General features: G+C 34.8%; 6 protein-coding genes across 6 annotated transcripts; 3 read left to right on the forward strand and 3 right to left on the reverse strand.

Annotated features, from left to right (window-relative positions):
• Window positions 1–100: 100 nt before the first annotated feature.
• LOC114169251 (lignin-forming anionic peroxidase-like) lies at window positions 101–1615 on the reverse strand. Its single transcript, XM_028054308.2, has 4 exons — window positions 1277–1615; window positions 973–1164; window positions 722–887; window positions 101–639 (listed from the first exon to the last, which is right to left on the reverse strand). The coding sequence occupies exons 1-4, from the start codon at window positions 1493–1495 to the stop codon at window positions 242–244; spliced, it is 975 nt and encodes a 324-aa protein (XP_027910109.1). The 5' UTR covers window positions 1496–1615; the 3' UTR covers window positions 101–241.
• Window positions 1616–3367: 1752 nt separating this feature from the next.
• Window positions 3368–4900, forward strand: LOC114169253 (lignin-forming anionic peroxidase-like). The gene is made up of 4 exons (XM_028054310.2): window positions 3368–3717; window positions 3830–4021; window positions 4109–4274; window positions 4358–4900. Exons 1-4 carry the CDS (start codon window positions 3502–3504, stop codon window positions 4753–4755), a joined length of 972 nt encoding a protein of 323 aa, XP_027910111.1. The 5' UTR covers window positions 3368–3501; the 3' UTR covers window positions 4756–4900.
• Window positions 4901–5051: 151 nt separating this feature from the next.
• LOC114169254 (disease resistance protein Roq1-like) lies at window positions 5052–8004 on the reverse strand (the record flags this gene model as incomplete). The annotated part of the gene is made up of 4 exons (XM_028054311.2): window positions 5052–5824; window positions 6038–6832; window positions 6968–7243; window positions 7348–8004. Coding segments are annotated over 4 exons (2487 nt in total), but the record flags the coding sequence as incomplete, so codon positions are not given.
• Window positions 8005–8057: 53 nt separating this feature from the next.
• Window positions 8058–14472, forward strand: LOC114169250 (disease resistance protein Roq1-like). Its single transcript, XM_028054306.2, has 6 exons — window positions 8058–8120; window positions 8271–8930; window positions 9035–9310; window positions 9443–10237; window positions 10314–14052; window positions 14203–14472. The coding sequence occupies exons 1-5, from the start codon at window positions 8058–8060 to the stop codon at window positions 11124–11126; spliced, it is 2607 nt and encodes an 868-aa protein (XP_027910107.2). The 3' UTR covers window positions 11127–14052; window positions 14203–14472.
• Window positions 14473–19473: 5001 nt separating this feature from the next.
• On the forward strand, window positions 19474–20978 carry LOC114169252 (lignin-forming anionic peroxidase-like). Its single transcript, XM_028054309.2, has 4 exons — window positions 19474–19817; window positions 19930–20121; window positions 20207–20372; window positions 20455–20978. Exons 1-4 carry the CDS (start codon window positions 19599–19601, stop codon window positions 20850–20852), a joined length of 975 nt encoding a protein of 324 aa, XP_027910110.1. The 5' UTR covers window positions 19474–19598; the 3' UTR covers window positions 20853–20978.
• An 862-nt stretch (window positions 20979–21840) lies between these two features.
• Window positions 21841–24838, reverse strand: LOC114169248 (uncharacterized). Its single transcript, XM_028054304.2, has 6 exons — window positions 24143–24838; window positions 23861–24013; window positions 23577–23699; window positions 23454–23498; window positions 22677–23260; window positions 21841–22567 (listed from the first exon to the last, which is right to left on the reverse strand). Exons 1-6 carry the CDS (start codon window positions 24723–24725, stop codon window positions 21893–21895), a joined length of 2163 nt encoding a protein of 720 aa, XP_027910105.1. The 5' UTR covers window positions 24726–24838; the 3' UTR covers window positions 21841–21892.
• Window positions 24839–25690: the final 852 nt, after the last annotated feature.

Genomic DNA, 25690 nt, shown 5'->3' on the forward strand with positions numbered 1-25690 from the left:
ATTTAGAAACTATTTTTAAATTTTTTTTCCAAGGACTAAAATAATAATAAAAAACGAGTAAATTCTGGAAGTGAATTGAAACTTCACAAAAACAAATAAATAAAGAGAACCAATGAAACTTATACTTTATTGATCATTGAAAACGAAAGGATTACATACAATTAAATGAATAACACTTGTTTCGGTGAAAATGAAATAATTTATGAAAGGAAACACAGTAAGAACTGATATGTCCATGAACTTAGTTGATAGAGGTACAAATCTTTCTGATAATTCCAGCTGAACCAGTTAAAGGCTGAATATCTCCCATTTTGATCATAGCAGCTGCAAAGTCAGACTTAAAGGTTGTTGGATTTTCGCTGTATTCGGACACAATAGAATCTGTAGAGCCTCCACTGAATAACACTTGATCAGAGTGAAGAAGACCCTTCTTCTGAATCAAATTCTTGAAGTAGTTGTTGTCAAATGAATTAGGTGTCACCAAATCTAGTGCTGCCAATTTCTTGTCATTTTCGTTGTTATTAAGGGAAGGACAACCTCGTCGACGAGTGCTAGCAAATCCAGCATCAATGTCACTTGCATTGTTGTATATCCTTCCACGGAATGTGAAACATTGAGCTTGTCCAATTGTGTGAGCACCTGCACTCATTGGAACACATATAAAAAACTATACTCTGAAACCGGTGAAAGAAAAATATAAGCAATTTGATTCATCAATTACCAGATAGAGTAACCATGTCTCTGGCAGTGAGTCCCTTCTTTTGGAATCTAGAAATAAGAGTGTCAAGATCGTCTGTGAAAAGTGGAAGGTCACTAGTAGCTTCACTTTTGCTTGCTGTGGTAGAATCTCTTCTTCCAAGATTCACTGTCCATGATGGACCACCCACCTGATCAAGAATTCAAAAAATGAATGATTAATTGCTATATGAGTTAAAACCATCAAACATTTGTGAAGCTAAGTTTGTAACTCACAGCAAATGATGCATCACGAGCAGCTACTGCCACAATGTCTGCACATGATACAACTCCTGGACAAACTTTCTCCACCTCAGTTTTTGCTTGATCGATGACGTTATATCCCCTTACTGAGTTAACATTCTGAAGTGCAGTCTTTTCGCTCTCAATGGAGGAGCTGTCATCAAGCAAAATTGATGCATCACAACCCTGCAACGCATATCAAAACATTCCCAGTTATTGTTCATGAATCTATATGTTCCAAATTAAGCTTATATATGGTGTTATTAACAGATAAAGATAAACTAATGGGTTTGTATACCTGAACAAAACAATCGTGAAAATGAAGGCGAATGAGAGAGGCAGCCATGCGGCGTTCTTTAGAAACTGCAGTACGAATCACAGTTCTGATGGTGGAAAGTGCATTGGGACATGTACTGTCATAAAACTTTGAAGACAATTGTGCATCACATACTGTGGCTAACAACACCAACGTAGTGACAACAAAACCTATAGTGATACTTGGATTTCTATGTGCCATGAATTTGTGTGGTTTTTTGGAAGGCTAAATAAGAATCGAATATGTATAAGTGTAACCTAACACTCAAAAGAAGAAAGGAAGTGAATGATGCTTAAGAAGAAAGAAAATGATTGAAGATGATGAAAAAAAGGGTGGAATGGTGGTGAATTTATAGGGCATGATTTGGTTGTGTGAGAAATTGGCATAGTGAAATGAATGTAATGTGCAAAAGCTGGCTGGGTCACTATTATCTGCTGCAACGTGTTTTTGTGAGTTGATGGCGCGGTAGGAGTTGACCAACTCTATAACTATGCCTATACTATAACCCAAAATGGGAATTTGGATTACTTCAATTTTGCTTTGCCAAGTTATTTGATCCATTAATTGCAATTTATTTGTTTAACAGAGGATTTGTTGCTCTCTATTTCACGTGCTTTCGTGTTGCATGCATTTTTCTATTAATCTTATCTTACCATTACAAAGCTTCCTTGAAAGACACCTTGTCGGCTTCTCCTTGTCTTTATGTTTTTTCACATGATATTGTTTAATTAACAGATTAGTTTGACCAAAACAAAGTTGCAAAGTGACTTGATTTTTGTGATTGAAACAGTATCCCACATCATAATTTTGATTCATCCATTTATACAAACAGAATAATAGATAGAATTGACGTCGATTATATACAAAATTTACTGAATATTACCCGTTCGATGACTTTATATATAATCTAAATTAATTAACTATCTTGATGCCGTGTTTTATATAAAAAAATTACCAATATGATAGCAATTAAATAATTACATCTGTATATATTTTTAGAAGGATATATTAAGAAATATTAAATTTATTTTCGACAAAAAAATTAGAAAACCTATTTGATTACTTTTAGTGAAAATATTTCAATCAGTTTTTTTTTTTTTTTCAAAACGAACTATTTTAGATAAGGTGTACGATGAACAGAATGAATTGCTTTATTTCGATAAGAGTTTACTAGTCACTCTAAAGAAATGTACTGATACGCGCTGAAGTCAAATTAAGGAAAATAAAAGTATTTATTTTTTTTCAAAAGAAAATAAATTTGTGGGTGGGAACTTTCTCTTTTTTGAAGGTTGACAAACTGTCAACATCAAGAATGGCAACTATATAAAGAATCAAATTCAGAATAGATAATTGTTATAATCAGAAAGTCAACTACAATTACGTTAGCAAAGTATGATAAAAAGTCAAACTGACTAATCATACAATTACCGTTAGCAAAATTGTATATAAAATAAGTGATTAATGATTAGAGAAGCCTTGGTCAAAAAAATTAATAAATTAATCATTAGAGTGACAAAGCAACTAAATATAGCATGGTAACAATGGTTAGATGCTAAACAGTACAATATTTATACGTTACATCTATTTTATTCCACGTACTTTTCCTCCCTTGTTAATTTACAAACAAATTTGATCCATGATTTTAAAAGTTTCCAATACTAATAACTAAGTACATGTATTTCAAAATGATAGTTCAATTAATATTTGTAGCACGTGTGTGTGATTATGGCACAACACAAACAAACAAACATGTTCGTACAAGTTTGTCATGGCATTTTCTTGGAAACTAGCCACCGTTCATGAACTTATACGATGAACGACTTGTCATATACTAAGATATATTCAAAACAGAAAATGTCAAAATAATTAACATGCCACCAGCTGGAATTAGCGACAAAAAGATTAATGAACGCAAGAATTGGTCATAAATCACAATGTCAAATCAAAAAGTTTTATACAATGCATATCGCAAGCTACCACCTTTAGCACAACACCGCGTTGAGCAGATTTTAATGACTGCGAATGATTCTAACACAAACTAAAACCTCCTATAAATTCACCACCATTCCACCATCTTTTTCCATCATCTTCATATTCATTCCCTCTCTTTATTCTTCAATACCAATTAGTTCTTAACTTCTCTTCAGTGTTGAGTTAAATAACAGATTCAGTTCATTGTAATTCATATTAGAACGTGACATTCATAGATGGCGCGCAGAACCTCAAGCACAGCAAGTTTTGTTGTCACTACGTTGGTGTTGTTAGCCACAGTATGTGATGCACAATTGTCTTCTAAGTTTTACGACAGTACATGTCCCAATGCACTTTCCACCATCAGAACTGTGATTCGTAGCGCAGTTTCTAAGGAACGCCGCATGGCTGCATCTCTCATTCGCCTTCATTTTCACGATTGTTTTGTTCAGGTATACATACACATCAGTTCATCTTTATCTCTTAATAACACCATATATCAGCTTAAGTCGGAACATATAGATTCATGAACAATAACTGGGAATGTTTTGATCTGCGTTGTAGGGTTGTGATGCATCAATTTTGCTTGATGACAGCTCCTCCATCGAGAGCGAAAAGACTGCACTTCAGAATGTTGACTCAGTAAGGGGATATAACGTCATCGATCAAGCAAAAACTGAGGTTGAGAAAGTGTGTCCAGGAGTTGTATCATGTGCAGACATTGTGGCAGTAGCTGCTCGTGATGCATCATTTGCTGTGAGTAACAAATTTAGCTTCACAAATGTTTGATGGTTTTTTAACTTATATAGCAATTAATCATTCATTTTTTTAATTCTTGATCAGGTGGGTGGTCCATCATGGACTGTGAATCTTGGAAGAAGAGATTCTACCACAGCAAGCAAAAGTGAAGCTACTGGTGACCTTCCACTTTTCACAGACGATCTTGACACTCTTATTTCTAGATTCCAAAAGAAGGGACTCACTGCCAGAGACATGGTTACTCTTTCTGGTAATTGATGAATCAAATTGCTTATATTTTTCTTTCACCGGTTTCAGAGTACAGTTTTTTTATATATGTTCTAATGAGTGCAGGTGCTCACACAATTGGACAAGCTCAATGTTTCACATTCCGTGGAAGGATATACAGCAATGCAAGTGACATTGATGCTGGATTTGCTAGCACTCGTCGACGAGGTTGTCCTTCCCTTAATAACAACGAAAATGATAAGAAATTGGCAGCACTAGATTTGGTGACACCTAATTCATTTGACAACAACTACTTCAAGAATTTGATTCAGAAGAAGGGTCTTCTTCACTCTGATCAAGTGCTATTTAGTGGAGGCTCTACAGATTCTATTGTGTCTGAATACAGCAACAATCCAACAACCTTTAAGTCTGACTTTGCAGCTGCTATGATCAAAATGGGAGATATTCAACCTTTAACCGGATCAGCTGGAATCATCAGAAAGATTTGCAGCTCTGTCAACTAAATCAAGATTTTGCCTTTCATTAAGCTCTTAAGAATTCGTTATTCAATGCTTTGTTGTTTCTATTTCATTCATCAATTGTATTTAATTCTAAATGTATGCATTCTTTTTGAATTTATGAAACTGAAATTCTATTTAGGTCCCATAACATTCATTCTTAGATACTGAAATGTAGCTAGGCAGACAGTACATATGCCAAATCTTAGAGAAGGAACTTAGGTAAGAAAATTCACAGAGAAAAGAAGCAGAGAAGTTTGCTTAAAATTGACAGCAACATTGCGAAGTGAAGGGTTCATCAGTGTGAGTGTTAAGGTTAATCAAAATGTTTATCAAGTTCTGCAGTTGCCAGCATATCCAACAGTGAATCCACCTCCTTGTTTTTCTCATCCTCAATGTTCATTCCTGATCCACCTTCCTCCTCTCTTAAGGCCATCACCCTTCTCCATGCTTTTTCCAAATCTCGGCTACTTTCACCTTCAAAAGACAAGCCTTTTCTAGATCCAGTTCTCCATATACGAAACTCCCTATGCATTTCTGGCAGATTCAAACTTTTTTTCTTGATTTGTTTTTTGAACCGATCACTTATCATCTGGCGACGACTCAACGCAAAAGAGGAACTGGGATCTTGACTCACGAACTTGATATCCTCCATGTTCGTCTCAGTTTTGTACACATAAACTCCCCATGAACGTAGACTCAAGTTTGTTTCACATAAAACTCGTACGTTCTTCCAATCCTTACCTACTCCAAAACCTAAATCATCCCACTCTTCCAAATTGAACAAAACTCGTAGGTCACACAACAACACATGATTCTTGGCCACACTGAAATTATGGTACCGTCTGCGTTCACCTTCAATGAATAAGTGCATTCCAACAGTTCTCCACCGACCTGGCATTTTTTTTCTCTTGGTTTTAGCATCCTCCTCACCGAACACTAAAGCTAGAGCAACAGCTGGGAACTTTATACGGGCATTGAAAATTGGAATCCCTCCCTCATTAACATGGTCGAACCATTCTGGAATCTCCCTTGTCGGCATTACCAACTCTAATCTTGTCATCTCTTTACGAACCTGTGAAACATTCCACACATCAGAAAAAAAAAAACTTACTTTTGTGTTTTCCACTCTCATATATTATATACTTTGTTATTTTCTTTTGTTATACGAATGAAATAATATGCAAATGAACTTGTGGAACTAGGTCCAAAAAGATCCCTTAAAGACCAAAATACTAAGTTGTTGGCTATGTAAATATATATATCAGTAAAAGTAGTGCTACTTAACCTGAGACCACAAGATGTTTGATGACTCCGATGTTAAGGAACTGCAGTATTTTGCATCTACTTTCTGAACACTTGACGGCAGTGCGGGAATTTCTTGAAGCTGATAACAATACCTCAGGTGAAGACTTGTCAACTTTGTAGATTCTTTAATGCATGCTGGGAGATGCACAACTGGGTTGCACGATATATTTAACTCTTTCAAGTTAGGAAAATGGTACATAATCATACGAACATCATCGTCTGATAGATAAGCATTGTCGAAATGTAATGTCTCGAGTTTTGGGTGCACTGAATGACTTCCTTTGATCCTTGTAAATGACTCTCGAAGTCGACGACATCCTCCAACTTTTAATGTGACAAAATTTGGCAACGTAAATAAGGTACTTGGTATATGTTGAAGTTCCTTGCAATCTGTCATCTCAAGAGAGTTAAGCCCAGTAAGTTTCTCAATGGATTCTGGAAGCTTCTTAATAGCTGTATCCAACATATTAATCTTTAATTTGCTGTTCATCGTTCCGCTGATCTCTGGGAAGAATGCTAGTTTTGTGCAGAGGTTTATGGAAAGATATTCGAGAGAAGGCAAATACATTGTTGGCACAAACTTTGTGAGTAGGTTGCATTCTGACGCACTTAGAAAAACAAGGTTACCCAGAAGTCCAACTGATTCATGAATAGTAACCAGGTTCTCGCATCCATCGAGTCTCAATTCTCTTAAATTTTTGGCCCCAGACACATCAGGAAATTCAGTAACCATATTACAGTAAGATATATTCATATAAGTCAAATGCTGAAATCTCTGCAAAACATAAGTAAATCACTTAATCAACAACAATTCATCCGCATCATGTCAATTGTTTTAGAAGAAGATGATTGAAAGAACAAATGTTTATATACAGTAAGATCAAGAAATCTAAAAAAGAAGCACTAGTACCTTAAATGGCTTTTCCAGTTTGAGTAGAGGACTTCTACGTAAATTGAATGCCCCAATTTTCCTGGGGTAAAATTCTGAAGGGAAAGATTGTGAAGGGTAATTCTTCCAATCAAGTAGCCTCAAGTTATTTGGGAGACAACTAGGCTCATGTGAAAAGCTCGTATTACGAACAATGAGAATTCTAAGGTTCTTCATCTTCTCAAATACAGTATCAGTACATTCAATTTCTTCTCTTTGAGGGGGATCAAGCATTAGTCCTTGAATCTTCCCACTTCCCTTCAAAACAATCACAAGTGAAATCAATTATGTTGTCACAATTTTAAGCTAAGATGTTTGAAAATGATAAAAATCAAGAAACAAAGTTGGTCACTGTCACTTACCATATTACCATCAAGCACTTGAAGAACATCTTCGTGAAACCATAATCTGCTGCGTTCACCAATTTCATTTAATGCTTCCTGTTTGACAATCTCTCTACCCATGTCTTGTATCAGTTCATGCATCTCCAAACATTTACTTTGGCTGTTAACAGTTAATAAAGATTTATTAACTAATGTATCAATGCCATCTCCTGAATTCAAGTCACACGCATCCAATACTCTTTCTACATATTCTGATCTTTGCCCTTTGAAGAAGCATGCAATGTCCAGAAAAATATTTTTCTCATTCAAGGGCAAGCTATCATAGCTGATTCTGAGAACTTTCTGAACATCTTCATGTGGACTATTTTCATATCTCTCTAATGCTTTCAACCATGCACCAAAATCCTTTCCTTTTATATGAGAGCCCAGAACTCTTAAGGCCAGTGGGAGGCCTTTGCAACAGCTTATTGCACGATTTGACAGATCTTCATATTTTGTTTCAGGAAAACTGTTTCCAAAGGCTCTTTGACAGAAGAGTTCCAGAGACTCTTGGTTGTTTAGCACTTTCACTTCATATCTGTTTTTGATTTCACCAACATCAAGTAAATGTTTATCTCTAGTTGTAACAATGATTCTGCTCCCATCACCATACCAAAATCTTTTCCCTGCCAAATTTCTCTTTCAAAGAAGCTTTCGAATGATAATTTTAATAGAAAAAAAATGAAAAAATGCATGCAATTAAAGCACGTGAAATAGAGCAAACAAGTGCTTTGTTCAACAAATTAATTGCAGTCAAGTGTATAATTATCAAATATAACAATAGTATGTATAAAATTATAGGTTGAACAAAGCACTTGTTTGCTCTATTTCACGTGCTTTAATTGCATGCATTTTTTCATTTTTTTTCTATTAAAATTATCATTCGAAAGCTTCTTTGAAAGAGAAATTTGGCAGGGAAAAGATTTTGGTATGGTGATGGGAGCAGAATCATTGTTACAACTAGAGATAAACATTTACTTGATGTTGGTGAAATCAAAAACAGATATGAAGTGAAAGTGCTAAACAACCAAGAGTCTCTGGAACTCTTCTGTCAAAGAGCCTTTGGAAACAGTTTTCCTGAAACAAAATATGAAGATCTGTCAAATCGTGCAATAAGCTGTTGCAAAGGCCTCCCACTGGCCTTAAGAGTTCTGGGCTCTCATATAAAAGGAAAGGATTTTGGTGCATGGTTGAAAGCATTAGAGAGATATGAAAAGAGTCCACATCGAGATGTTCAGAAAGTTCTCAGAATCAGCTATGATAGCTTGCCCTTGAATGAGAAAAATATTTTTCTGGACATTGCATGCTTCTTCAAAGGGCAAAGATCAGAATATGTAGAAAGAGTATTGGATGCGTGTGACTTCAACTCAGGAGATGGCATTGATACATTAGTTAATAAATCTTTATTAACTGTTGACAGCCAAAGTAAATGTTTGGAGATGCATGACCTGATACAAGACATGGGTAAAGAGATTGTCAAAGAGGAAGCATGGAATGAAATTGGTGAACGCAGCAGATTATGGTTTCACGAAGATGTTCTGCAAGTGCTTGATGGTAATCTGGTAAGTGACAGTGGCCAACTTTGTTTCTTGATTTTTATCATTTTCAAACATCTTAGCTTAAAAATGCGAGAACATAATTGATTTCACTTGTGATTGTTTTAAAGGGAAGTGGGAAGATTCAAGGACTAATGCTTGATCCCCCTCAAAGAGAAGAAATTAAATGTACTGACACTGTATTTGAGAAGATGAAGAACCTTAGAATTCTCATTGTTCGTAATACGAGCTTTTCACATGAGCCTAGTTGTCTCCCAAATAACTTGAGGCTACTTGATTGGAAGAATTACCCTTCACAATCTTTCCCTTCAGAATTTAACCCCAGGAAAATTGGGGCATTCAATTTAAGTAGAAGTCCTCTACTCAAACTGGAAAAGCCATTTAAGGTACTAGTGCTTCTTTTTTAGATTTCTTGATCTTACTGTATATAAACATTTGTTCTTTCAATCATCTTCTAAAACAAATGACATGATGCGGATGAATTGTTGTTGATTAAGTGATTTACTTATGTTTTGCAGAGATTTCAGCATCTGACTTATATGAATATATCTTACTGTAATATGGTTACTGAATTTCCTGATGTGTCTGAGGCCAAAAATTTAAGAGAATTGAGACTCGATGGATGCGAGAAACTGGCTACTATTCATGAATCAGTTGGACTTCTGGGTAACCTTGTTTTTCTAAGCGCTTCAGAATGCAACCTACTCACAAAGTTTGTGCCAACAATGTATTTGCCTTCTCTCGAATACCTTTCCTTAAACCTCTGCACAAAACTAGCATTCTTCCCAGAGATCAGCGGAACGATGAACAGCAAATTAAAGATTAATATGTTGGATACAGCAATTAAGAAGCTTCCAGAATCCATTGAGAAACTTACTGGGCTTAACTCTCTTGAGATGACAGATTGCAAGGAACTTCAACATATACCAAGTACTTTATTTACGTTACCAAATTTTGTCACATTAAAAGTTGGAGGATGTCGTCGACTTCGAGAGTCATTTACAAGGATCAAAGGAAGTGATTCAGTTCACCCAAAACTCGAGACATTACATTTCGACAATGCTTATCTATCAGACGAAGAAGTTCGTATGATTATGTACCATTTTCCTAACTTGAAAGAGTTAAATATATCGTGCAACCCAGTTGTGCATCTCCCAGCATGCATTAAAGAATCCACAAATTTGACAAGTCTTCACCTGAGGTATTGTCATCGCCTTCAAGAAATTCCAGCACTGCCGTCAAGCGTTCAGAAAGTAGATGCAAAATACTGTTATTCCTTAACATCGAAGTCATCAAACATCATGTGGTCTCAGGTTAACACAAACCTATGTAGTTTTCAATGGATTTGATCAAAGGACAAATATAACTTTTTTTTTTTTCTGGTGACAGGTTTGTAAAGAGATGAAAAGATTAGAAGTGGCCATGCCGAAAAAGAAGATTCCAGAATGGTTCGACCATGTTAATGAGGGAGGGATTCCATTTTTCAATGCCCGTAAAAAGCTCCCGGCTGTTGCTCTAGCTTTAGTGTTCGGTGAAGTGGATGCCAAACCCGACAGAGAAATAATGGAAGGTCGGTGGAGAACTGTTGGAATGCACTTATTCATTGAAGGTGAACGCAGACGGTACCATAATTTCAGTGTGGCCGAGAATCATGTGTTGTTGTGTGACCTACGAGTTTTGTTCAATTTGGAAGAGAGGGGGGATTTAGGTTTTGGAGTTGGAAAGGATTGGAAGAGCATACAAGTTTTCTGTGAAACAAACTTGAGTCTGTGTTCATGGGGAGTGTATGTGTACAAAACGGAGACTAACATGGAGGATATCAAGTTCACGAGTGAAGATCCTGGTTCCTCTTTGGTGTGGAGTGACGACCAGATAATCAGTGATATGCATAAAATAGCAAGCAAGAAAATAAGTTTGAATCTACCAGAAATGCATAGGGAGTTTCGTATATGGAGGACTGGATCTCGAAAACACGGGTCTTTTAAAGATGGAAGTAGCCGAGATTTGGAAAAAGCATCGAGAAGGGTGATGGCCTTAAGAGAGGAGGAAGGTGGATCAGGAATGAACATTGAGGATGAGAAAAATGAGGAGGTGGATTCACTGTTGGATATGCTGGCAACCGCAGAACTTGATAAACATTTTCATCAACCTAGCAACACTCACACAGAACCCTTTACTTTGCAATGTTGCTGTCAATTTTAAGGAAACTTCTCTGCGAATCACAGTTCTGATGGTGGAAAGTGCATTGCGAATGCTAGTCCGACAGGATCGTTAGGATCAACCACCGTATTTCAGAGATATTCAGAGATATTGTCCTCTTTGTAACGCAGAACTCCATCAAGTTTTATCTTTAAAAATATGGAAAATGATAAAATGACTACTAAAATTTGACTACTTTGTTACTCCCTGACGTGGCTTTTTAATTTCTGATTTCTTTTCCTTTTGAAACAATCCAAACTCTTGTCCAGCCTCTTCACGTGATGCAGTGGAGCAAGTCGGCAGTGAAGAAGGGTTCCAAGTTCCGAAAGTTCCTCGACGCCTTCTTCATTGTTGGGAATAGTCCAAGTGTGAGTCAAAAAGTCCCACATTGGATAGAAAAGACAAAGTTAAACACTATATAAGAATAAAGACCCATAACAACATTGCCTTAAGGTTTTGGGGTTAAAGTGGTGTCTAAGGTCTTATATGTGTAAGACTAATGTCATATAACCATATAGAACCATAATCTCCCAATAACCATATGCCATAACCATGCCCATAACCGTATATGAGAAATATATATAACTTATCAGTGGTATCAGAGCCGATGGTTCGGAGTGACTGACCGCATAACCACCACCATAAACAAAAGGGGTCACCGATGTGACTGACCGCATAACCATAACCAAAGGGGTCACTCATACACCTGAAGGGAAAATATACCATATGAAAAAGGAAAAAAAACAACAAGGGACTCACCCTTGAGGGGAGATGTTGGGAATAGTCCAAGTGTGAGTCAAAAAGTCCCACATTGGATAGAAAAGACAAAGTTAAACACCATATAAGAATAAAGACCCATAACAACATTGCCTTAAGGTTTTGGTGTAAAAGTGGTGTCTAAGGTCTTATATGTGTAAGACTAATGTTATATAACCATATAGAACCACAATCTCTCAATGACCATAACTATGCCATGACCATGACTATAAACCATATATGAAAAAATATAACCTATCATTCATTGACCGTAACTTCTTCCCAGCCATTCGCCTCATACTCCCCAACCTCGCGAGCGCGACTCTTACGGACTCAAGGAATTCGTCCTCGCCACCTCCCTCATCGACGCCCTTGGCATCTCCCGTTACTCCCTCGATGCCCTCCGACTCATCAATTGGCGTAAAAGTGGCGCCGCCACCAACGCTACAGTTGGAAATTTCGTCCTCGTCGCCATTGAGGTTAGTGCACGACGTCGTTTTGTCTGTTTTAGGGTTCTGTTATGTTGTGATGAGGTGAAAAGTGAAATGTTGTTGGTTTTGATCCAAGTGCTGCACAACAGGCAAGGGACCGCTTCAGGAGGGTTGACGATAAGGGAGTTGAATGAATTGCTTTACCGATTGGCTTCCGGTGAAAACAGATTTGTTTGTTGTTGTTGTTTACATTGAAGTTTCGCATGTGATTGTTGTAGGTGCTATGCGAGGTTGTATAAGTTCTGATAGTGGGAAAATTTTGAGAAAAAAATTGAATGAATTTCGAGACAAATGCACAAGAAATGAAGTGGATTATCATGATAATCCTGAAAGGAGTTTCTCATTTATACCAGTAAATAAATTGATTTAATATCCTAAAATTAGCTTTGAGCCTGTAATTAAAATTTGTTGCAGATATATAAAGTTGGGAATTAGTGAAAAGATATTTTTCATGAGTTCCATCCTGATGCAGAAGACTTGTTTAATGTTACTTGTGACTTAAAATTAGTTTGTGAAAAGCTAAGGGATTGGAATCATCAGCATAAGCGGCATGTTAGTTGTGATTTAAAAAAATAGTTTGAAATTTGTATAGTCTTCAATGATGTAATTAGTGTCTTCATTATTCTTTGAACTTGGGGCTTTAAATGTACTTGATACATGTTATGATAATTCTTGGTGAGAAATTAAGTGATGAGGAGGTGGAGCGGATGATTAAAGAAGTACACTCTAAGCATACAATGAATTTTTTTATTACAATTTTAATTTTATAAATACCTGCAATAGTTTTTTAGCAGTTGAAATTGATATTTTGTAATTACTGTTTCTAGTTAATTCTAATGGTATTAATCCTGTTTTAGTTTTAAATACTCATTTTAGTAGTCTTCTAGAGTAGTTTATCAAGTGGTGCAAAGGAAAATTTTAAATATTTGCATAATTTTTAGTAGTTATTTTTATTTCCATTAATCTTTTGCTATTTTTAAGTTTGCATGAATTAGTAAATAGTTTGTCATAGTTGTTTTAAGTCTATGTAGTTTTAAGTTCTGTTTTTACTGGTTTTAGCTAGTCTCTTAGGTTCATAGGTCATATTTTAGATTTCATCCTTTCTTAAATAGATAGAAGTAAAATTATGTACTAAGCCTCTTTTTGTTCTTCTTTAAAGTTGGCTACAATGTTATGTGATTTCTCATACTTAAATGGTTGCATGAAAAATTGATTTCTCATAATCTATTAAAGGAAGTGATGTCAAAGGATGTAATAGAGAAGATATCTTCTCTTTCTCTGATTTGCATGAACCAATTTTCTACAATAAGCAAATCATGTCACATTATATAGTTACTGTCATTTAATTTCTGTTAGACAAATTTAAATTCAGCATTCACATTTCTGTTTAGATATTTATTGTGAATATTGCTCATGCTGTCAAGGGCCTTACATTTCTTCACTAATGAAGTAGATGTAGTATTCATACATTTCTTCACTAATGAAGTAGATGTAGTATTCAGGACCTCAAAATTTATGTTAGTCTTGGGTTTCTAAAATTTGTTTTTGTGAATGACAGAGTTATAATCCAAAACTCTCTGATAATGGGTTGACAAAAAATGGACCAGAAGGTGACAAGAGTCATGTTTGTACAAGGGTGATGGGCACCTTTGGCTACGTTGCTCTTGATTATATTGCCACAGGTATTAAGCTTTTCAAAAATGGGTGTGTGTTGTTTGAAAAATTATTTCATAAACAGTTTAAGGAAAAAATATCCTTTATATTATAACCATTAACATTTTTTCAGTTGTGTTATAACCACTGATATTTTTTCAATTGTGTATATTGTGAAGGCGACCTAAGGACAAGGAGTGACATATATAGTTTTGGAGTTCTTTTAAGCTTGAGAGAAGACGAACCTCCAATAGCGGCAACATGATGAAGACCTTTGAGAGCAAAAAGAGAAGAAGAATAGCTAAATCTAAATTTGCCACAATTTCAAGAATATCTAATTTTCCATGACTTTTGTATGTATTATTAGTATTATTAATGTATTGTGTTATCTCATCAAACACATACAAGAATAGAAACAAAATACACTTTATTAACATTTTTTTAGTTAATATGTTTTTGTGGAAATAGAAAATAATGTATTTTATCAATTAAACATGGATTTCTTTTAGTAAAAGTTAAAAATTAATAAATTTTATATATAAATTAACACGTAATTGGATAATCATGAAAAAAATCCATGTGTCAGCTTAGGTAGACTTGTACAAAAAGTCTTCTTCAATTCCTCACTTATTTGTTCTAAGTCATCAAATATGTTTGACAAGTTTTGTGTCATTTTTTTGAAAACCAGTCAAGTTAGTTAATTAGTTTGAATTGTTAAATGTAATTACATGGGTGGTTTATAACAAGTACATGTAAGTTGGTGTGTACAAAAAATATTAATTTTTCAAGTTTTGGTAAACTTGTACAAAATGTCATTTTCAACTCTTCACTTATTTGCACTTGGGTCATCAGATATGTTTATTTGCACTTGGATCACCAAATATGTTTGACAGGTATTGTGTCATGTTTTTTGGAGACCAATGAAGCCAATTAATTATTTGGGTTTATAACCAGTTAAATGTAATAACATTTGTGGACCATAACAAGTACATGTGAGTTGTGTACAGAAAAAATTAATTTTACAAGTTTTGGTAGACTTGTGTAAAAAGTTCTTTTCAACTCCTCACTTATTTGTACTTGGGTAACTAGATATGTTTGACAGATCTTGTGTCATTTTTTAGGAGACAAGACAAACTAATTAATTAGTTTGGGTTCATAAAAAATTTATTGTAATTACATTGATTGTCTATAACAAGTACATGTAAGCTGGTGTGTACAAAAAAGATTAAGTTTACAAATTTTGGTAGACTTGTACAAAAAGTCATTTTTAGCTTCTCACCTATTTGCACTTGGGTCACCATATATGTTTGATATGTTTTGTGTCATTTTTATTTGATATCAGTGAAGCCAGTTAATTAGTTTGAGTTCATAACTATTTAATTGTAATTACATTGGTGGTCCATAAGAAATACATGTAAGTTGGTGTTAAAGAAACAATTAATTTTACAAATTTTGGTAGACTTCTACAAAAAGTTTTTTTTAGCTTGTCATTTATTTGCACTTGGGTCACCATATATGTTTTGACAGGTTTTGTGTCATTTTATTTGGAGACCAGTCAGGTCAGTTAATTAGTTTGGATTCATAAGTAGCTAATTGTAATTTGTAATTACATTGTTGATCTATAACAAGTACATGTAACTTGATATATACAAAAAAGATTAATTTTGCAAGTTTTGTTAGACTTGTACAAAGAGTCTTTCATAGCTCCTCACTTATTTGTACTTGGATCACCATATGTGTTTGACAGATTTTATGTTATTTGTTTTGGAGACCATTTAAGTCAATTAATTACCACTAAGCTTCAACGAGTAATAAATTCAAGAGAACCAACGTTTAGGAAATTTTTTTTGGTAACACTATCCTCCCTGAAAAAGAAAAAACTGAAAATTGTTATAGAAAGAACATCCCATTTTCATTTTACAAATAACTAAAGATTCCAACCATAAATACTTGGCTTTGCAAATATGCATTCCAAGTACTGATTTGACATTTGACCATTAAAAACACTTGATTTACTTACAAAATTATTGAACCACTGGAACTTGGCATTTTAAAGCAGAGGCCAACATTATATTTCGTAAATTTGGCAAGACTTGTTGAATAGCTCGTTTATGCTCGAAAGGCAAAGCTGGGAGTGCCCATTGTCATTGAAAAATGAATAGCAGGAGCTGGTTAAACCAAAAAGAAGCACAGAGACACCAAGAAGAAGAAAAAAGAAATCTATGCTACATTTGAACCAACGCTGTTCTCTCCTTTCCAAGCTTGCAGGTTGGGGAGAATGAGATGAACGATTGAGAAGAAGTTACGGTCAAAAGGCGTCGAGGAACTTTCGAAGGTTGGAGCGCGTTTTCACTACCGACTTGCTTCATTGTATCCTTATGAAGAAACTGAATAACAAGCTGAGTTTAGATTATTCTAAAAGAAAAAAAAATTAAAAATTAAAAAGCCACGTCAGAAAATAACAAAGTAGTCAAATTTTGATAGTCATTACATCATTTTCCTAAAAGGAAAATATTTCAGATAATAAAAGAACCATAAAATATTTAAAGTGCGTTTTACTTCTATTTATTAAAATATTTGATGTAGCGGACAATAATGAAAAATAAAGAAAGATAATGAATATGAAGAGGGTGGAATGGGGGGAATTTAGAGGAGGTTTTGGTTGCGTTAGAATCATTGGGAGTCACTAAAATCTGCTACAACGCGGAGTGTGCTGAAGGCGGCTTGCGATATAGATTGTATAAAAGCTTTTTGATTTGACACTGTGATTTATGACCAATTCTTGCATTCATTATCCTTTGATGTTATGTGCTAATTCCTGCTCGTGGCATGTTAATTATTTTGACATTTCCTGTTTTGAATAAATCTTAGTATAACAAAACTTTGCATGAAAAAAAGTATTCTTGTATGACATGTTCTTCCTCGTATATCATGAACGGTGGCTAGTTTCCAAGAAAATGCCAGAACAAACTTCTACGAACAGGTTTATTTGTTTGTATCGTGCATGATAACAGATACCTGCTACAAATTGAATTATCATTTTGAAATAGTGTGTCAGCATTAGTTATTAGTATTGGAAACTTTTAAATGATCAAATATATTGAATAAGGAAAATAATTTTTTAACTCATTTTTTTATTATTTTTAACTCACTACACTCATCATTCTTAAATTATGTATTTTAATTTTTTATAATGATGTGATGAAGTGATTTAAGGATGATGAGAGTGGTAAATTAAAAATAAATTAAAAAAATAAGTTAAAACATTATTATTCATTGTATAATTTGTTTGTAAAATAAGAAGGAAGGAAAAGTGCGTGGAATAAAATAGATGGAACGTACAATTAAGAAAATAAATAAATAAATATTTTATTTGACCAGGGTTTCTCTACTAAAATTCTTATTACCTCTCTCTTAGGCATAAATATTGTACTGTTTAGCATCTAACAATTAATCAATTTGATTTTTTTATATATACTTTTGCTAACGGTAATGGTACGATTAGTCAGTTTGACTTTTGTATACATACTTTACTAACAATTGTAGTTGACTTTTTCATTATAACAATTATCTATTATGAATTTGATTCTTTTTTAGTTGTCATTCTTGATTAGGGATGTCAAAAATATCCGTATTCACGGGTATCCACGGATAAAACCCGCAATAGATAGAAAATGGATATTAAAAATGGATATCCGCTACCCGCGGGTATGGGTATTTTTGATACCCGCATTTTAACGAGGCGGGTACGGGTATCATAGTATCCGTACCCGTGGATATCCGTACCCGTTAAATTTTAATTCACAAAAATATCCTTATATATATATATATATATATATATATATATATATATATATATATTAGTAAAAAAATATTATGATCTAATATTTTCTAAGCTGCACATCTTATCTTCTTCTGTCTTCATTCTTCCCGCTTCAAATATTGGTACGTTGTCTTCTTTTAAGTACACCTCTTGACATTCTTCTCTTTCTCTTCTTTGAAATTGGGCATATACATCAAATCCTATATAGACAGTGACGTTTATAGTATGCTTGTTGTCAAATAATGGAATAAAAATAAGAATACTTGGCACGTGGCAGTTGGGATTTATTATTTGATTATTTTTCAGAAATCAATCGGAGAAAGTGGACTTGTTGATCAAAACACTAATTAAAGAATTTTCATCGTGTTGAATGTCATTTTATATCTATTTTTATAATTATTTGGACTTGTATGAACATGAGTTTGTTTGAACTTTATTTAAAATTATGACAGTGATGTATTTTATTTTAATTTATAATTACATATTTATTTTTTAAATAATTTTGTAAATACCCGTAGATATCTCTGTGGATATTCACGGGTACCCGTGGATTTGAAAAAAATAGACGGGTACCCGCATGACGGATACCCGACAGATATGGGTACGGGTACGGGGCGAATATTTATCCAGCGGGTAGGGTACGGGGGAGCTACTATCCGTACCCTACCCGCCCCGTTGACATCCCTATTCTTGATGTTGACAGTTTGTCAACCTTCAAAAAAGAGAAAGTTCCCACCCACAAATTTATTTTCTTTTGAAAAAAAAAAACTTTTATTTTCCTTAATTTGACTTCAGCGCGTATAAGTACATTTCTTTAGAGTGACTAGTAAACTCTTATCGAAATAAAGCAATTCATTCTGTTCATCGTACACCTTATCTAAAATAGTTCGTTTTGAAAAAAAAAACTGATTGAAATATTTTCACTAAAAGTAATCAAATAGGTTTTCTAATTTTTTTGTCGAAAATAAATTTAATATTTCTTAATATATCCTTCTAAAAATATATACAGATGTAATTATTTAATTGCTATCATATTGGTAATTTTTTTATATAAAACACGGCATCAAGATAGTTAATTAATTTAGATTATATATAAAGTCATCGAACGGGTAATATTCAGTAAATTTTGTATATAATCGACGTCAATTCTATCTATTATTCTGTTTGTATAAATGGATGAATCAAAATTATGATGTGGGAAAAATCGAGTCACTTTGCAACTTTGTTTTGGTCAAACTAATCTGTTAATTAAATGTCATGTGAAAAACAAAAAGACAAGGAGAAGCCGACAAGGTGTCTTTCAATAAGATTAATAGAAAAATGCATGCAACACGAAAGCACGTGAAATAGAGAGCAAGAAACCCTCTGTTGACAAATAAATTGCAATTAATGGATCAAATAATAACTTGGCAAAGCAAAATTGAAGTAATCGAAACTCCGATTTTGGGTTATAGTATAGCCATAGTTATAGAGTTGGTCAACTCCTACCGCGCCATCAACTCACAAAAACACGTTGCAGCAGATAATAGTGACCCAGCCAGCTTTTGCACATTACATTCATTTCACTATGCCAATTTCTCACACAACCAAATCATGCCCTATAAATTCACCACCATTCCACCCTTTTTTTCATCATCTTCAATCATTTTCTTTCTTCTTAAGCATCATTCACTTCCTTTCTTCTTTTGAGTGTTAGGTTACACTTATACATATTCGATTCTTATTTAGCCTTCCAAAAAACCACACAAATTCATGGCACATAGAAATCCAAGTATCACTATAGGTTTTGTTGTCACTACGTTGGTGTTGTTAGCCACAGTATGTGATGCACAATTGTCTTCAAAGTTTTATGACAGTACATGTCCCAATGCACTTTCCACCATCAGAACTGTGATTCGTACTGCAGTTTCTAAAGAACGCCGCATGGCTGCCTCTCTCATTCGCCTTCATTTTCACGATTGTTTTGTTCAGGTATACAAACCCATTAGTTTATCTTTATCTGTTAATAACACCATATATAAGCTTAATTTGGAACATATAGATTCATGAACAATAACTGGGAATGTTTTGATATGCGTTGCAGGGTTGTGATGCATCAATTTTGCTTGATGACAGCTCCTCCATTGAGAGCGAAAAGACTGCACTTCAGAATGTTAACTCAGTAAGGGGATATAACGTCATCGATCAAGCAAAAACTGAGGTGGAGAAAGTTTGTCCAGGAGTTGTATCATGTGCAGACATTGTGGCAGTAGCTGCTCGTGATGCATCATTTGCTGTGAGTTACAAACTTAGCTTCACAAATGTTTGATGGTTTTAACTCATATAGCAATTAATCATTCATTTTTTGAATTCTTGATCAGGTGGGTGGTCCATCATGGACAGTGAATCTTGGAAGAAGAGATTCTACCACAGCAAGCAAAAGTGAAGCTACTAGTGACCTTCCACTTTTCACAGACGATCTTGACACTCTTATTTCTAGATTCCAAAAGAAGGGACTCACTGCCAGAGACATGGTTACTCTATCTGGTAATTGATGAATCAAATTGCTTATATTTTTCTTTCACCGGTTTCAGAGTATAGTTTTTTATATGTGTTCCAATGAGTGCAGGTGCTCACACAATTGGACAAGCTCAATGTTTCACATTCCGTGGAAGGATATACAACAATGCAAGTGACATTGATGCTGGATTTGCTAGCACTCGTCGACGAGGTTGTCCTTCCCTTAATAACAACGAAAATGACAAGAAATTGGCAGCACTAGATTTGGTGACACCTAATTCATTTGACAACAACTACTTCAAGAATTTGATTCAGAAGAAGGGTCTTCTTCACTCTGATCAAGTGTTATTCAGTGGAGGCTCTACAGATTCTATTGTGTCCGAATACAGCGAAAATCCAACAACCTTTAAGTCTGACTTTGCAGCTGCTATGATCAAAATGGGAGATATTCAGCCTTTAACCGGTTCAGCTGGAATTATCAGAAAGATTTGCAGCTCTGTCAATTAAGTCAAGTTTTTGCATTTCCCCCTATTTTTTATGCTCTTAATAATTCATTATTCAATTGTTTATTGTTCCTATTTCATTCATCAATTGTATTTAATCCATTCAAGCAATCTTAAGTTATTTCACAGATATTATTGCCGCAATCAAATGAGTGTTCCAAACAATTAGCATTCTAATCTTGAGTTTCATAAATGCATTATATGATCAAGGAAACAGTTTTACTACAGGGGATCTAGCACTATTCCTTTAATTTCTCTACTTCCCTTAAAACAATTATATATGACATCAATCAACTATTTTAACATGATCTAAAATGTCATGACAACAAAAATCATGAAAAAGAAAGTTGATTACTGGTGAAATCTACAGCTATGTTAATTATTTCACTAAAGTAATAAATAATAAAGAAACTGAAATGTAGCTAAGCAGATAACATATGCCAAATCTTAGATAAGGAACTTACTTAAGAAAAAGCCAGAAAAAGAAGAAGCAGAGAAGTTTCCTTAATCCACCCATTTGCTTCTTTGAGCATGACATAGATTCCTGCATTTTTTTTCCTCTTTTGTACATATATTATTCTAAAAAGGGCTGCTATCATTCTTTGCTTGCATTAATAAAAGATATACATTCTTTTTATTCTGTGCTGCATCAGAATTTAAATTATTCATTTCAATAAATCCCTATGTAGAAGTCCGAATTTATTTCCTAAACCTTTTTTTGTATGCATTCAATTTCTAGTCTGGCATGAAAAATGCTATCGGAAATTTCAAGCTAGCACATCGGAAGGATGTATGCTTTTAATTATCTCAATAATAAAATATGATTTTTGGTGTCTCGTGAATCAGGAATTAGGAAGACAAATATATGAATGAAGGAACTCATGGCACATTTTCAGTATTATGTAGGGCCACACACACGTCTTTATATATATATATATATATATATATATATATATATATATATATATATATATATATATATATATATATATCATTTTAGAAGTTTAAGATGACATGAATTATTGGTTTCTCAGAACTAGCCAGCTAGTCATTGATAACGTTATAATTTCTTGTCTGAGCCCTTTTCCGAGAATATTTGACAAACGTAGTTGGCACTACTTGTCTAAGCGTCTTGAACAGTCGCTTAGCGAGATGTCGAATCATCTTGTAAAGTGGAAACTGCATTCTCCAAAAAAATGCCACAGGAAAGAACACAGCACAGCAAAACAAAACAGAAGCCCATTTCTGGTGATTCTCCAACCGAATGGTCAGCAAAACTGTTGCACTGAATGTGAGCATCGTGCACACCAACGAGAAGAAGAGAGAGGCAAACCCTAAGCTCAGTTTCTGCGGCAGAGACCTTCGGAAATCCCAAAGCTCAAACGGGGATGTTAGGATTGACAGAAACATCACCACCGATGCCAGTGAACTCACAAGTGCCACAACATCCGTCACAGTGTAGAACAGAAACACTCGAGAACCAAGAAACAAAGGCGTGCCATTGTTCTGATTAGTGCCACCTGGGATGGTGTACGCCGCCGCAAAAACCACCGTGGCAACAAGAACAGCCACGGTCGAGCATGACTGTGCCGTTTCCTTAATCCACCCTTTTGCTTCTTTGTGCATCTCTCGATGCTCCATTTCCAACACATCCTCCGCCGTTAGCCCGTCTTTGTCACAGTGCATCAGGTAGTATGTTGGAACAATGTCTTTCACTCGCTGCACACTCATACACACCACAGATTCAAGTACTAATTCATTCACTATTTCATTGCATGCATTAAAGGATAAACGGAAAAGGGTGTAATGCATTAATATAGGAAGTTACTTCGTACCAGCGCAACTCGTCTTGGAGTTGGAATGCAACACCGGGTAGGTGCTGCTCTACGTAAAACTCCATTCTCGATATTTGGTGCAAGAGAGTTCGACCTTCTGCAGTTATCCGGAATATCAATGATTTGAATGCGGAATGTTTCCTTAGCATGTTGAAGATTTTCAGCTGACGGTGCTTCACAGCCATGTGCAGAACGTTGTGTTCGTCCTGGCTAACGTGACAAATGGCCTCCGGAAACCTGTCAATGATTTTCCCAACGATTTCCACGATTCCTGAGCCAGCTGCCATGAGAAGTGGCGTGTAGTTCTGAGAATGGGGAAGACTTGTTGCGGTGGTTATAGGTCTGTAACTTCTAGAACGAGACATTTCACTGTTGGTCTTGTGCATCTCCTTCGTGTAGTGAAGGTGTTTTATCCTGTCTGATTTGGAGGAAAGAACCGGCAATACAATCAAGGGTTGAAAGTTTTCGTGAAACGAAATCTGCCATGAAAAGTCCTTCTCCACTAACAACTCAGACAGATGCTCTACTAATTTATGCTGCTTCTTTAGTTGCCATATGCGTCCAATCCCATCGAATTCTGCACATGCATGATCATGCAGAAAACTGATCAAACAGAAACTAACTATAAGACACAGTTAATCTGGTTTGTTTTGTCAGTAGTTGACAGATGTTTGAGGATGAGACAGTCTTACCTATGTTAAATCAGATCGCATGACAACAAAATAAAATATAACATCTGTTAATAATTAAAGCTAGCTGTAACTTGTAACCTTTAGCCAGAGTTCTCCAAACAGCATAGTTGATCCTCGAAAGAACTGCAAATTTGTGAATTTTTGTCACACTTGTGATTTATATTCTTGACCTTAAGAAACAATTTTCTTGACCAGGAGTACCTGAACTAGGAAAATTGTTCTTCTCTTGTTGGCCACTTTCTATATCGTTCCTTTGACGTGTGTAGTCAGCACTGCCATTTTCATCATCATCATCATGGATTTCATATCCTTCCTCCGGAAGCACTGTGTCAGCCAAATTTCAATCCATGAGAACCAATTCATGTTGTGTGTGTGTCTCTATATACCCATTGTATTCAAAAGTGAAGTGTGACCTTTGAAAAAATTGATTGTAACATAATATATGTGGAATTAGGAAAATGGAATATTGAGACAGAGAGATGTACTGCTATATATAAGGTTCTTCAGTGTTCCCATGGTAGGGGCTTGGCTCCTAAACACAAGTGGCATATTGGATAGAAGTTGAAGACATGTCATTCCATTCATATCCTTGTGTTGAGCTAGTTTTTCATCCATTTTTAACAACCAGATAGCAACATCTGTACCAGAAAGAGAGAATCAACACCCTAGTCACTGTCTTATGAAAAAAGTATTCTTCTTTATTCTTTTCATGGTTAATAGTGAGTAGTAGATAGAGACATAGAACACAAAGTGAGAGATGTAGGTACCAAAAAACTGTCCAAGAATGCTTGCATGAAGAATGGAATATTTGTCAAATCTAACAAAAAGCCTTCTTATGTCACCCTCAGCATGTTTGGCCATATACTTGAGCATCTTAAGCCTGCCAAGTTTAGCAGCTCTAAAGAGAGGGGTTTCACCTGAGTCATTTACGATCTCTAGCAATGGCACCCTTCTCTTTTCTTCTGGTATTTCTTCTGATATCTCTTCTGGTGCAGCCTCATTCTGAAACTTCAACACAACACCAGCCATCTCCATCGTAGTACAGAAGATGATCTCATGGAGAAGGGTGTTATTCACACAATTCCCCTTCCTCAATGCATGCCACCTCTCCTTCTCACTCAGCATTTCCAACAACTCACGGAGAAGCCCTGGATTGTTGGAACGTGTTGCAATGTGAATCGCAGTGTTCCCAAACAAGTCAAAAGGCTCCACCAAACGCTTTGTGTCTTTCTCCAAGATTTTCTTGAACATTCTCCAGTTTCCACTCCTTGCAGCTCTTTGAGCGCTTATCGTTGTCTCATCAAACTTCAACACTTCTCCTTCTGCCATTATTTCTTTCTCTTTCTCCATTGTTCCATGCAACAATGCCTTCAACTCAAGCACTCGTTATATATGTATGTACTTGCTAATGCAAACTCTAGTTAGATAGTTGAATGCGTGCATTTTGATTTAGTTTTGAAATGATGTAATTAAGAGGGTTTATCATTATTTATACATGTTTGTGCGATTCTTGATTACTTCCACAAGGAAAGTTTCCTGCACTCTTTCTCTCTTTTGTATATATATTATTCTAAAGTGTTGTCATCATCATTCTTTGCTTACATGAATAAAAGATGGAAAATTGTATTTTTACTATCATTTTTTACTCCCATCATTTATTTTTTTGACGTGGTTTACTTTATATCATTGATTTTTTAAAATAAAAAGATAGTAATATATTAATTAATAACTTACATTAAACCATGTAAAAGAAATAGAAGATAGAAGTAAAAAATAGAGTCATAGGATCATTGACTAAAAGATATATATATTCAGTAATTTTTTTATTCTGTGTTGTATATCAGTTTTATTGTTTTCTCTTATATTTGAACGCAGAAAATTCAAGTAGAGATTAAATTTGTTTCAGATATGAAAAGAGAGTTTATTTGATTGAAAATGATAACACGGGCAACTTTACGAATGTCTGGAATCTATTTTTCCTCTCCACGTAGTGGCTGTTTGTGATTGAGAATCAATGTCTTAATATCTTTCTGCTTTAAACTTTTTACTAATCCCTGCATCATTTTAAAATTAGGGGAAACTTTAGAATTTTAATGTGTCTTAATGTCTTAATCCCTGCATAATATTTTAGTAATTTTAAATTTGGAATCTAGTTAACAAAAAGTTACATAAATGGGTTATTTATGGTCCCTGTTTTTAGCACAAGGATCTTTGTTCTATTCCTTTTAGTCTCTATAAAGAGAAAAAAAAAAAAAACTAAGGTCCTTTATATCACTTTTAACCTCATTATTTTCGTCATTCCCAATCACAATATA

The sequence above is a fragment of the Vigna unguiculata genome, chromosome 11 (assembly GCF_037176805.1).
Source record: "Vigna unguiculata cultivar grain cowpea cultivar isolate G323 ecotype 2 chromosome 11, ASM3717680v1, whole genome shotgun sequence".
NCBI lineage: Eukaryota > Viridiplantae > Streptophyta > Magnoliopsida > Fabales > Fabaceae > Vigna > Vigna unguiculata.

Coding starts and splice junctions, on each gene's coding strand:
- LOC114169251 (XM_028054308.2), bottom strand. CDS start 1,495: ATGGCACATAGAAATCCAAGTATCACTATAGGTTTTGTTGTCACTACG. Junction 1,165..1,276: donor TTCACGATTGTTTTGTTCAG/GTATACAAACCC, acceptor TATGCGTTGCAG/GGTTGTGATGCATCAATTTT. Junction 888..972: donor CTCGTGATGCATCATTTGCT/GTGAGTTACAAA, acceptor ATTCTTGATCAG/GTGGGTGGTCCATCATGGAC.
- LOC114169253 (XM_028054310.2), top strand. CDS start 3,502: ATGGCGCGCAGAACCTCAAGCACAGCAAGTTTTGTTGTCACTACGTTG. Junction 4,022..4,108: donor CTCGTGATGCATCATTTGCT/GTGAGTAACAAA, acceptor ATTCTTGATCAG/GTGGGTGGTCCATCATGGAC. Junction 4,275..4,357: donor AGACATGGTTACTCTTTCTG/GTAATTGATGAA, acceptor TAATGAGTGCAG/GTGCTCACACAATTGGACAA.
- LOC114169250 (XM_028054306.2), top strand. CDS start 8,058: ATGCATGCAATTAAAGCACGTGAAATAGAGCAAACAAGTGCTTTGTTC. Junction 8,931..9,034: donor AAGTGCTTGATGGTAATCTG/GTAAGTGACAGT, acceptor ATTGTTTTAAAG/GGAAGTGGGAAGATTCAAGG. Junction 9,311..9,442: donor AACTGGAAAAGCCATTTAAG/GTACTAGTGCTT, acceptor TATGTTTTGCAG/AGATTTCAGCATCTGACTTA.
- LOC114169252 (XM_028054309.2), top strand. CDS start 19,599: ATGGCACATAGAAATCCAAGTATCACTATAGGTTTTGTTGTCACTACG. Junction 20,122..20,206: donor CTCGTGATGCATCATTTGCT/GTGAGTTACAAA, acceptor ATTCTTGATCAG/GTGGGTGGTCCATCATGGAC. Junction 20,373..20,454: donor AGACATGGTTACTCTATCTG/GTAATTGATGAA, acceptor CAATGAGTGCAG/GTGCTCACACAATTGGACAA.
- LOC114169248 (XM_028054304.2), bottom strand. CDS start 24,725: ATGGAGAAAGAGAAAGAAATAATGGCAGAAGGAGAAGTGTTGAAGTTT. Junction 23,499..23,576: donor GAACAATTTTCCTAGTTCAG/GTACTCCTGGTC, acceptor ACAAATTTGCAG/TTCTTTCGAGGATCAACTAT. Junction 22,568..22,676: donor ACGAGTTGCGCTGGTACGAA/GTAACTTCCTAT, acceptor ATGAGTGTGCAG/CGAGTGAAAGACATTGTTCC.